Source organism: Talpa occidentalis, unplaced genomic scaffold, assembly GCF_014898055.3.
Source record: "Talpa occidentalis isolate TD23 unplaced genomic scaffold, MPIMG_talOcc4v2.1 talOcc4.12, whole genome shotgun sequence".
NCBI classification, from domain to species: Eukaryota; Metazoa; Chordata; class Mammalia; order Eulipotyphla; family Talpidae; genus Talpa; species Talpa occidentalis.
Genome location: NW_023601212.1, coordinates 84,900,261 through 84,912,943, shown reverse-complemented (window position 1 = coordinate 84,912,943; position 12,683 = coordinate 84,900,261). Strand labels below are relative to the sequence as shown.

The following is a 12,683-nucleotide window of genomic DNA, read 5'->3' as shown; positions in this document are numbered from 1 at the left end:
AAATTAAAGGATCACGGTTTTTACAGAAACAAAAAAAATTCACCAAATAATATTTGGGCTTCTCTGTTACCTGACTCTAGTGCTCGTTAAAAAAAACAAGTAAATCTATGAAAGGCAAGAGAATTATGTTTTCAGAAGTCCTAACTGTACTTGGGGCTGGTGACCAAAGCCAAGTTTTAAATCCAGTTTTCTTACTACTGGCCATGAGCGGAAGCAGAAGCCACAACTGCAAGGGAATGGAAAATTTGAGATTTGGTGGTCACAGCCCTGAGCCAGGTCAACAAAGACAGTCCCATGCACCTACCACACTCATCAGCAGCTTGTCAAACCACTGCAGCTTGAGCTCTGACTTGGACCACATGTCTGGTCTCAAGGCAGTCTTCAGAAGAGTCACACACCGGCGGGAGAGCACTTCTCCGGGAGACCCCGCAGTATTGGTGTTGTCATTAACCTGGAAATTAGCTCAATTCAAGGTGGAGTTCACCGACCACATGTCTGCAGTCTTCTTGCCTGCACCCAACGCCCTCACACCCCGGCACTCCCAAGTGGCAGCCACTTTCTCTCCCACCTGGCCTCAGCTTAGGCCCCTCTGCTTCCCCCCTTGCAGAGGGTCAGTGGTTATCTGTGTAACTGATTAGTGCCAGGAAGCTCCTTGGGAGAGCAGGAGCTTAAAGTTCCTTCCCTTCAGAGCTCCAAGGCTATGCCTAGCACACTGTAGCATGTAAGAAAAGATTTACTGGGTTATTAGTTTAGGACATTTTCTTCAGTACCTTGAGATCCTCAGTAGAACTGTAAGATATACAATTTTGTTAAATAATTATAAAAATTTAAGATTCCCCAGTGGGGAAAAAAATTCTAAGGAAAAACTTCATTTATGTTTTTATGAAATAAAAATGAAAAGTTTCAGAAATGGAGTCCCAACAAAGGCATGAAAATATGAATGGTAAATAAACCCAAGTACTTAAATTACTAAATGAAATCCACATTATGCAGGTGGGATCACCCTAGCACTCTCAGCAGATAGGTAAACTAGAAGTAATTTGTCTAAGATTACTAAATTACCATGTTTCAACGAATGCCAACATGCCATAAAATGTAAGATAACATTGCCATTTTAAGTCAAACTGAAAGAAAAACTGTTTTTAAAAAATCATATAAATTATAAGGTGATTTCAGAAATATTGGCATGCCTTGAAATCAGTGGAATTTGGTCTGAAGATGATAGAACTAGCTCTTAGACCTTGTTTGTCTATTTTGGTTTTCATTCTGTTATCTAGCAAGTAGTCTTTGCTCTGAAGAATCCTGACCACAAGACATGCAGAATGCCACACCTGACAAGCCACACGTATGAGGAAGTTCACCACAGTGTCTGTATGCTGCTTATCAATGGGCTTGGCAAGAAGGGAATCCGCTCCAGGCAGAGATTGGCTCCTCCCAAACACCTAGAAAAGGCAGGAAGAGAACCCTCAATGACAGTCCCATGTAGGGCTGGCTCGTGCAGTCTGCTTCCAGTATGTGGTCCTCCCAGGTCAACTCTGTTCTGGGCGCCAGGGGAAGGCACAGGCTCCACAGATGAAGAATAAAGTGGCCATAAAGTAAATGATGTGTCATGTGCTTGAGACTAAAAGAAGTGGAGTCTAGGCAGCTCTGAGACAGAGAAGCGGCAGGCCTGAGAGAAGAGGAAACTGCTGCAGGGTGAGGGAAGAGAGACTATAAGCAAGTACTAAAGATGCTAAGAACCTGGGGTGTTTCCCAGTGGAGGAAGGGCTGAAGGGCTACACACAGGAATGAAGCAGGTCACCGGCAGAGCAAGGTCACGGGTTGGAGAGGAATGAAGCACATCACCCACAGAGTCAGGTTGCGGGGCCAGAGAGGGCCCAGATGGTGGGGGAGGAGGGTCTTGAGAAGGGAAAGAACATCTGACTAACTTTCTAGGCTTTCACTTTGAAATAGTTCTGAAATTCATGAGAAACCATGAAAAACAGTGCAGAGGTCCCTCCTTACAAGGTAACTATTTTGTCTAATAATTATAAAAGCTTAAGATTCCCCATACAGCTTCCCCTGACTTGGTGTGAAAGGAAAGGTCTTGGTGCTCTGCTGGTGAGATCCGTACTAACACAGGATGCAAGTGGACAGCGAGAACTGTGAGGCAGAGTGAGCGCGATGGGGGCTCGGGCCAGGAGGGTGGGGCAGAGAGGAGAGGAGGCCGGGCTAACAGGATTTGCTCCCGACCAGGAGTGGAGAACAGTACATGGACATGTGGCAGATGGTTCCAGGGTTCTCGGTGGAGTGTGGGGTGGGTGGGTGCAGGAGCAACACACTCAGGAGGAAATGGGGAGTGTCAGAGGGAGTCCAAGTTTAGACGCAGAGAGCTGGAAGATTAACAGTCAAACCAGGGTTAACAGTCCTGTGAAACTACACCACCAGGGTGACAGCACTGTCCCCGCCACTAGGGGTAAGATGAGTGTGAGCACCCCAGCCATTTTTTCGGTCGCTGCACTTCAAAGTAAGATACACTGTCTTTTTATAAACTTTAGCACAACACAGGTCCAAGTCTCAAGCAGAATTCTTACCCAAGAGTATTTCTGGTACCTTCGACAGGAAATTTGACCACCACTATCAGAACCCTGATGGTGTCAGTGAGTACAAAGGAAATTGTGCTGGTAACCTGGGAAACTCTGAGACAGAGCCTGTATTCAGGTTTCTATCTGTTGAGCGCAGCCTTTCCTGGCCATCTCTCTGGCATGATGCTGGGAAATTAGTCCACATTCAAAATTTACAAAATAAATGAAGTAATTGCCAAGAAAAAGCATACCCCAAAATAGAAAGTACATATGCTCGTGCACATGTTCTTACCGCACTGATGGCTCCTGTGGCTGTCCGAAAGCGTTTTACTTCCTGGGCGGAATCTACTGACAGGCCTCTCTTAATGGAAGATGAGACAGAGTTGACTCCTTCTCCACTTGAATTAGGGTCCATATCTGAATCCGGCTTAAACACACGTACACACACACACACACATACAGTCAGTCTACTTTACTCACTGATTTCTAGGAGAAGCATAAGGAATACAATCAGAGACAAAAAAGGGTACCATCCCTACCTGCTGGTCTTTGATCCTTTGCAGTTCCCATTTGATGACAACTTCAGATAGGTCCACGGCGAGCCTTCTCTGCTCGATAGTGACACTAGGTGTGAAGCCTAACCTCTGCATGGCGCTGACCATGTGCTGCACCAAGTGGTGACGCACTGGATAGTATACCTGTGAGCACAGGGTAAACATCACCATCACACTGGGGAGGCCGTGATGAGGCCTCAGTGCCTGCTTGCTTGCACTTGCTTGCTTACGCGTGCAAGTACACACACACATCCCCCAACCTCACATTCAAGAATTCGGAATCATAATTTTAGCAAGAAAATTCTTAGTACCTTAGATATGTATATGTATCACTCCTTCAGGCCTGGCTGGGTCCCAACATATAAGTGTATTTCACTCTAACATCTTTTAAAAGTGTTGAAGCACTGCATTGTCTTTAGGGTAAGCAAGATAAGTACTCAAGGTGTAGAACTTCATTTTTAATATCATAAAAATTTAGCCATACCAAGAAGCAAATTCCCAATTCTAAAAGAGGTGGTTGTAGAAGAATTAACTTGCAATTCAGTTCTTTCTACTTGCCACAAAATCTACAAGAAGTATTTATATAAAAACAAATCCCACAAAGTGGGTAACTTGCTAGAGAAGGAGGTGGCCAGTGACACAACTTTTTAAGTTAAGTTACCAAAATTAAGAGTTTGTGATGACTATCTTTTACTTTAAAGCAATAACTCAGTTGGGCCTCCCTGATGGCGCAAGGGGTTAAGCACTGCACCATGAAGCAATCCGCAGCCTCTGCAGCAGGAGTTCGATCCCCGGCCAGCCAAAGAGAAACCCACGTGGCACAGCAGACCTCTCCTGTCTCGCTCGCTCCTCCCCTCAGCAGTGTGTTTCAGTCAGTCTGCCTGTTCTGCTCCCCACTTCGTCTCTGGTGAATCTGCTCACTCCCTGCGTCTCTGGCCTGTACCCCAGCTCTTGTATGCATAAATAAATATTTAAAAAAAAGCAATAACTCAGTTGAGTACCCCCCTAAAAAATGCAGTTGTAGAAAGCAGCATACACTAGGGCCTCCCCGGTGGTGCAGCGGTTGAGCGCTGGGTTGCAAAGCTGCCCGCAGCCTCTGCAGCGCTGGTTCGATCCCCGGCCGCCGGCAAGGGTCCCAAATGGTGCGACAGACCTCTCCTGCCACACCTGCTGCTCCCCTCAGCAGTGTACTTTGTCAGTCTGCTTGTTTTGCGCACCGCTCTGGCTCTGGTAAATTCTCTCACCCTCCCACGCTTCTAACTGTACCCAATGCTTGTATAAATAAATAAATCTTTAAAAAAAAAAAAAGCAGCATACACTACAGAACACATTCTATAAAACAATTCCTACGTTTACCAAGTCATTCACACAAAACACATACTAATCAATGAACCAGAAATGCATTTACTGAAAGATGAATCATTACAGAAAATGACAGGCATAAAGCTCAAAGCACATGCCTGAAATGTATTACACACCAACCTACAGTACTTTCTACACACCTTAAAATGCTGTACTATCAAATGCAAAATATGCACCAGCTGAGGGACTGTGTGTCCCTCCTCCACAATGATCTTTCTGGTCCAGTGCGTCAGCATCTGGTGTCCATCCTCCATTCTGGCTGGCACTGCTGGAGTCAAAATGGCCATTGCTTGTCTGACGATTGCTCGAGCTTCCATTGCATGGGCCTTGAGAAGACTGTGAAAAACCTGAACAAGAAAGAAATTCTCATATGGGGTGAGAATGAAGGCTTTAAAATACAGTAAGATAACAATCAGAAACAAGTTCTGATAATTTTGTATGAACAATTTTTTTAAGATTCTACAGGACTCTTATAAGGAAACAACATATTTACCTTCTCCATTAAGTTTTGATCAATGAACACATTTTTTCTGATATTTATTCAGCACCCACAAAGTGCCCACGCTGGGTTAGGCTGACATATGCAAAGATGAGTGAGACCTAGCTTACTGAGGTACACAGGTCATCTCACTTGGGCTACAGCATAGGAAATGGAGTGAAATGGCCCACTACCAGAAGCAAACCTGTAACAGTTCAAGAGAGGGGGAAGGCCTGGTAGTAAGGGCATTAAGGTCAAAGACCACCCAACTAGCACTGAGGGTGGAGCAGGGTGTTGGTAACAACAGGCCTAACCATGCCTGGACACTGGAAAGAATGGAAGTGTATCACAGAAGGCCCTTAGGTTTCTAGCTGGGATGACAGGGAGAAAGGGTCAATCAGAGAGGCTACATTTGTATCCCAAGTGTCTGTGGAATGTGCTGTGTGAGGGAGTTAGAAGGGCAGGGTTTAAAACTACAGACACTCATAAGAGGGAATGGTCAGAGGAAAACAATCAAGAGTGACCACATAGACTACGACAAGAGCAATCGCTTACTACAGGTTTCATGGACAGACAGGCTTTGCACTCATTAAATTCTTACACGGAGACAGTAACTAATTGCCCCAGGCTCACAGAATTCATGAGTGGAAGAAACAGAAACTCAGAGAGGTGGCAGGATGCAGGTTCAATTATCCATTGTCTTTAGCTAAAGGAGGGGTTTGGGGCTCCATTTCAATGGAGTGACAGGTCAGAAGCCAGAATGCAACAGATAAAGGAGCATCAGGTAGACAAAGGAGATATTTTGTTGTTTCAAAAGCAAAGATCCAGAGGATCAAGAGCAAAACAACAAGTGGGGAAGAAGAATAATAACCATAAAGATGATAATCATGGGAGTTTCATAGCATTTTTTGTATAAGTTGAACAGAACTGTGCATTTTTAAATGGCAGTTTTAGAAAGACAGCTTTAGAAAGTTTTAGAGGTTGCAATTATACAAGCATCAATGAGTACAAAGTGTGGAAATACATGTGACTGTTGGGTGGGTAGGAGGCAGCCTCGGGAAGTACCTGAAGGACAATTTTCTTATGTATTGCAAATTTGGCAATAATGTGTGCCAAAAGTAAGTGTCCACTATATTTGCAGGCTGGATCAACGCAGGCCTTGGAGAGCAGGCAGGGCCATGCAAAGGTCATCAGGCGGCGCAACTTGCTGTTGCGATTCTTGTTGTTGTCATGGATGTGGTGGGGGGCGTGCTCCACCAGCAGCGTGGCATACTGCAGGAGGTAGATCCTCAGGGAGTCCAGCATGTCTGCTTGTTTCTCTGGGTCAAGGACCTGCCAAGAAAAAACAAGCAGAAAGGAATTCATTTCGGGTTTTGTGTTAACTAAGGGCCATATAATAATTTATTTATTTATTTTTATAGAGGCATGTTTTATTTATTTGTTTGTTTGTTTGTTTATACATGCACTGGGTACAGTCAGAAGAGCAGGAGGGTGAGAGAATTCACCAGAGCCAGAGCAGGGAGCAGAGAAGACAGAAGGACCGAACGAAGTACACTGCTGAGGGGAGCAGCGGGCGGCAGGAGAGGTCTGCACGCCATGTGGGACCCTCCTCCGGTGGCCGGGGAGCAGCCGGGGATCGAACTGGCGCCACAGAGGCCGCGGGCAGCCTCGCAACCCAGCACTCAACCGCTGCGCCACTGGGGAGGCCCCATATAATAATTTAAACCTTAAAAAATTAAAAAAAATAAACACACACAAGGCTATGATATATTATTAAGTTCTACATAGAGGGAATCAATAATGTTATATAAGTTTTCCTTTAATACATACAGATTTGAAACTCAACTCATTTCAACATTGAAAAGAAGGGCAGCCTTCAAAGTGAGAATGCAGTAGGTAGGTAAAGGAGGAAAAGCAGACTTCCTCTTTGATACAAGGTGAATGAGGAACTTCTTAATTCCCAAGTCATTCAGATTTTTTTCCCTGGTCAACTATTAATTAGCTATTCTTTGTTTTTCAGTATTACAATCAGAAAATGTTACCTGGAAAAGAAAATCTGTATAACAAATTGTTACGGTTTTCTAAATAATCAAGTACCTGATAAGTTTTTATGTTTCATGTATATACATTCTTGAGGAATATTCTGTACATCTCTACTGAATTAAGTATATTGACTGAATCATTCAATTCAACTAAGAACCCTAACTGACTTCCCTTTACCAGAAAACTAGAAGGCCAAAGTCTTCCATCACAACTTTGTTTTCCTTGATGGCCTTTAGCCCCCTAAGTCCTTTTTCTCCTGAATCTACTGTTCACAGCAGCCCCTTCCCTGGGCTCCAGCCTCCCATTGCCATTTTTTCCCACCCAACCCAGTCCCAACTCCTTGCCTGTGCTGAGCCAGCAGCATCTGATCCAGAAGACACAGCCTAGAGAAGGCAGCACAGTGGAAGGGGCTGCACCTAGGTCCTCATCTCCCCATAGTTGCCCATAATAAAGCAATTATCAGTATGTGAACCAAAAATAATTTCTTGAACTCAGCTTTCATTGAGAGAGAGAGAAAGTATAGGAGGAAGGTCCATGTTGAGCGATCAAGACCACTAAAAAGCAGTTACCTGTCAAGGGGAACAACAGCCTCTAGCTGGACCCCAGGGCAAACAGGTAAGAAAACCAACTGTACCCTTACAAAGTGTGTTGGCATGAACGTGCAAGTTGCCAATCAGAGTGCTAATTCACATTGCAGATGTGGAATGTCACTCACTAACGGCACTCTAACAACCTGAACACAGAACGCTCACTCTAACAACCTCAAGGTAAATACTACCTACCAGTGAAGTTCAACCTGTATAAACCACCAAGGCATTGTGAGAAGCACAGGGCAGGCCTTTCTCAAAGAAATGTTTAATTTGATAACACCTCTCAGCTACAAAAAAGCTGGTGAAACTATTACAAAAATGCAGAGACTTTAAAACCTAACTTCGGACATTACTACTGCCACAAGATATTCCGCTACCATGGCAACAAATGGTCACAGTAGCAACTGCATTCAGTCTAATATTTTTATTGGCCTTTAAGTACATTCTTTCAAAAAGTTAAAGATATAAACATCAATAGAACGCCAAAACTGACAAGCACTATTTTCACAAAATAACTGATATCTGAACTTTCACTGAGATACTGTTTCTGATTAGAATCTATTAATGTGGAAAAGTTAATTCATTAAAAAAGTAAGACCGTCTTAAAAAAAAATTCACTAGTAAAAATTATCATGGTCTGCTACAAACCAATTCAATCAAGAAAAACAAAAACCTTAGGGACATAAACACATTTCAATGACACCCTGCGTGCCTTCCCCCCTCCATTGTCAAGTCACTTTTCACACCAATGCATTGTTAGTGATACTACCTTGGTTATAAACACACTGGTGATGCTTTCTGGGTTATCGCCTTCTGGATTGGGAGGTCCTAAGAGCTGCTCTCCTTCCCCTTTCTCAAAGCTATATAAGAAAGCAGGATTCAAGATATGCTGCAGAACCTATAAAAAATTAAAAAATGAGAAAGAAGGTAAACAAAGCCATGTTTTTTATTTCTTTAACAAGATGAGCAGGACCCCAGTTCTGCCATACTGCACCATAAAGTTAGAACTCAATCGAATGCAACAATATTTTATTCTAACTAACAACTGAAAAGGTAGTTTAACAACTATCTGCAAAAGACAAGAGGAAAAGGGACAACAGCTTCATATACTCTTACTTCAAATGAGTCATTTCAGAAAAACATGTAAACTAATAAACTACTTTTCAACATTGGCTCACTGCTAGAGCTGCTTTGTTCTCAATAACAGCATTTTCCTCAAAAACAGTATGGACTATGATTTGTCAACAGAGTCAAAGCAGAACACAAATAGTACCCTTGGTTGCCTAAAAAGTGAACCCAAATGTCTGAGGCTACTAATGTACAACAGGGAGACTCACCTTAGCTTTCAGTTCATCTCCGAAGTTGGGGTCATTGAAGTCTACAAAGCGGAAAAACAGCGCACGCTTTTGAGAAATGCTGTAATTTTTGGGAATCTCTTCCTCCATATACTCTTTCAGGAATGTCATGTTGCATAAAAAGCGACCAGTAAAGGCTCGGAGCAGTTGAAACAACAATTCTATATCTCCATAATTTCTTCTGAAGGGTTAAAATAAGAAAACAAGTTAAATTATGGCAAATTCCAGAACTGTGTATTATCTGACTTGCCTTTCAAACAACTCAAGTTATCATCAACTCTCTACAACATCTGACTACACATATTTCAGTGAACCACAGCTATGTGCAAATTAGAAGAGGCTCCAGTTCAGGTTACTAGGCGGAAAGCAGTTAGGTTATGGTATGCTGTAAAAAGCAGGACAGATGCACTCACTTGCAATAATTCAGCAGACAGTAGGCCAGCAGCTTGGGCTCCTTCCAGTTTGTGGCAGCCATGTTCTCCTTCCGGTGTCTTTCTTGAAAGGTTTCACTAATCCACACTCGTCTCAACTGGCTCACCAGAGAATGTTGATTGGCCAGCCAGGAGTCATCATTTTTAACTATAATACTTATGATCTGTCAAGAAGAATCAATTAGGGAAGTGACAGTGTTATCTCTGTATCTCTACTACACCTTTGGGATTTCAGGCACCCAACGCAAAGACACTATACCTTGATGGCTTGAAACTGAAGATCCAGACGCATAGTGCTGGTGCTGGGCGAGCCAGGTCGCACGGCTGTCTGGGTGCCACCAGGCAGCAGCAGGGTGATGAACCTGTTAGGGTTAGCTGCCAGCACATCACGCAGAGGTCTGGCATCTTTGTGTTTTAAAAAGCTCTGAAAACAGAACAAACATGCTGTTTTAAACTAACCAAAACACAAGAGGTTTAGATATAAACTTTAAGCTAAATCTCCTGGCAGGCTACAAAAATTCACCATACTCATCCTTTTAAAAAATGCTTTTAAAACAGCAACCACACTTTATGTTTTATAATCTGAGCAATTCATTTGTTACCACCATCAAAACCCTAGAGAGTGATTCCTGGACTTGAACTTTTTATACACAAGAAAATGATATTCCAATGTTCAACTATATCAGAAAACAGTAAAATAATAATTTTGGATTTCAGAGCAGACTGTCTCACCAATCTGCAGGGTCACCCAACTCCAGCTCCTTGCAACTCCTACCATAAACATTCGGCTCCACTGGGGATCATTCAGTGTTGCTTCCATCATGAACAGCTCTACTGTCTGAGAAGGGTGCCGAGTCAAGAACTTGATCAGAGGCTCTCTGAATGGACTGCCGGCCTGGAAAACACGTGGTGAAAACCGCATCTTCTCAGGATTGAGGCTTTTCTTGATCTTATACATAACACTGTAGGAGAATGCATTTCTCCTGTTCCTAACTGGAGTGCATTAACAATCCTAAGCAATATCTTTACATTGTTAGAGTAATCCATTTAAAATATAACGAAGTAAAAATATTAGAAGGAACAGGTGGAGAAGAATCAATTAATCATCTAAGCTAACTATTACCTCAATCAACATAGCCCGTTCTGTTTTCATCACAACCTCTAACAAAGGCTTGACCAGAGTTTGAGGTGCAGCTGGGATCAGATGAAAAAGGTTTATAATTGCTGAACAAATTTTCATTTCCTAATGAAGAAAACCAGAAATTATAAAACATGCCAATTAATTTCAATAGCCAGAGATATAACTATTACTACAAACCCTAATATACAGTCTAGTTACATTCTCAAGGCTAGCGAACAGAAGCAAAGAGTTAACATGTACAAAGCCACAACTTACCAATCTCAGATTACAACTTCAGCCAAAGGAAACTGCCCTTGGCCTTGAGATTTCATATGTCAATGGAGGGAGAAGGAGCTAACTATATACCTGACATGACTGTGCTGTTTTCATGAGAAGAAGTGACTAGTGTTAGAAATGACTTGAAGGGTTACCTACACTAGCCCCTCATGGAGAAAGTGATAATTGCATTTGTGGCTGTGAGAGTCTTAGGATTCCCCCACTTTGCTATGACATTATGGGGTCTTCCCAATACACTAAGTTCTGAGAGCACAGGCTTCTTTTGTCCTCAAAATTTAGCACATAGAAAGTCCTCAAAAAATACTTAGGTATTTATTCTGGAAATAAGTATCAACATATATAAATACTGGCCATGGCACTATGTATTTGTCAACTGGGTCTAAAGATAAAGCTGACGAATTGTTCTACTGATTCATGAAAAAATGTGAAACACCAGAAATTTTGCATTTTTTAAGGTGCTAACAGCTCGGCAGTCAATTGTTCTGTTTTAGCTCCAGTTTTGTGTCTGCAATTCAGAGGAGTTCTACATGGCCACAGGGAAGGGAAGAGTCCTTGATTTTCCATTCTGCATGACGTGCAAGAGCACATCCACTTCTCTAAGCGTGGTAAAATGGGGGCAATAAGCACTAGTCATGAGACCACATCCTAGCAGCATCTGAGATACTTTCCAAAATTTCTCTTTAAACCAAAAGGCAAAACAATGAGATGGATAAGAAATGAGAAAAATTTTTTGTCTCCCCATCCTACTTCTAGAGCTCTCTTCTACAGAATTTAAGTCTTTGGACAGAGAATAATCTATCCTGAAATTATAACATTCTAATTACGATTATTTTTATATTATGTTTTTTTGTTTTCAAAGCACTGTCATGAAATCATACCCTGTGTCCTTCATAATACTGCCAAGATGATGGCCATGACAGAGGTTACCACTCCCATTTTACAGAAAAGGGAAAGCTCAGAGTTTGACAGGCTCAAGTCACAATGCTGTGACTATATATTAGTGTGTGGGTGAGAAGGATGCAGGGGACTGGGTGCAGGGGAACAATGAGGTCTTAAACTCAAAGCAGTCAGTAAGTCAGCAGTCTGAAAAATATAATTCCTTCAAATTTCTAACAGATGAATTTCTTTGTGGAGTTTCCTCTTAGGAGGTTGTTAGATGTATAAGTTCATATGAACATCATGATAGCAAAATCCAATTGAATCTTAAATCACAGTGAGTATTGTAGTTCGAGCATGTAGAAAACCAAAGAACTTAGAATCTTGCTTAAAACATCCTAATAGAAAACATGCGTGGCATCCGGACAGTTCACAGCAAGGATACTAATACAACTCTGCCACAGACAGACAATACGGCTCACTGCACTCAAAGGCACAACGCACTCTTGTCCATCACAGAACCACAAGTCACAGCAAAACCAAAATACAACAACAACAACCCCTCCTGGGCCTCCACTGAAATTCTCACCTCTACCCCTTCCATGGCAGGCTGAACCAAAACAAAAATTACAGCATGAAAAAAGGCAACAAAAAGGTAAAAAGAAAAGAAAAGAAAATATAAACTGTTCTTCACATTGCAAGTCATAAACTGACTTTTAATAGATTGTTCTCACCTCAAACTGACAGAATGGAGACAAGGAACATCTCCCGCACTCTGAAATGCTTTCCTGAGGATGGGGAGGAAAATCATCTTTTTTCTATTTATGTTATTTACATAAAAACTTCCCAAATACTCATACACAGCAAGGATTATTGGGGTAAACAAGACAGTAAAGACAATTATCAGAAAGCACACAGTAATAAACAAATGCTCAACAGCAAAAAATACACCTTTCACCCTTCAGATGTCAAACAGCCCTTCTGATAGTATTGAATACTGTAATTCTTCCCTA

General features: G+C 42.2%; 1 protein-coding gene across 1 annotated transcript in view; it reads right to left on the bottom strand.

Annotated features, from left to right (window-relative positions):
• TRRAP (transformation/transcription domain associated protein) overlaps positions 1 to 12,683 on the bottom strand; it is a 111,774-nt gene that overhangs the window by 42,480 nt on the left and 56,611 nt on the right. The window contains 12 exon segments of the mRNA XM_054693708.1: positions 305 to 451; positions 1,332 to 1,442; positions 2,857 to 2,991; positions 3,104 to 3,262; positions 4,621 to 4,827; positions 6,024 to 6,290; positions 8,361 to 8,489; positions 8,929 to 9,127; positions 9,360 to 9,541; positions 9,637 to 9,801; positions 10,153 to 10,272; positions 10,501 to 10,620. Coding sequence (XP_054549683.1) covers positions 305 to 451; positions 1,332 to 1,442; positions 2,857 to 2,991; positions 3,104 to 3,262; positions 4,621 to 4,827; positions 6,024 to 6,290; positions 8,361 to 8,489; positions 8,929 to 9,127; positions 9,360 to 9,541; positions 9,637 to 9,801; positions 10,153 to 10,272; positions 10,501 to 10,620 — 1,941 coding nt within the window.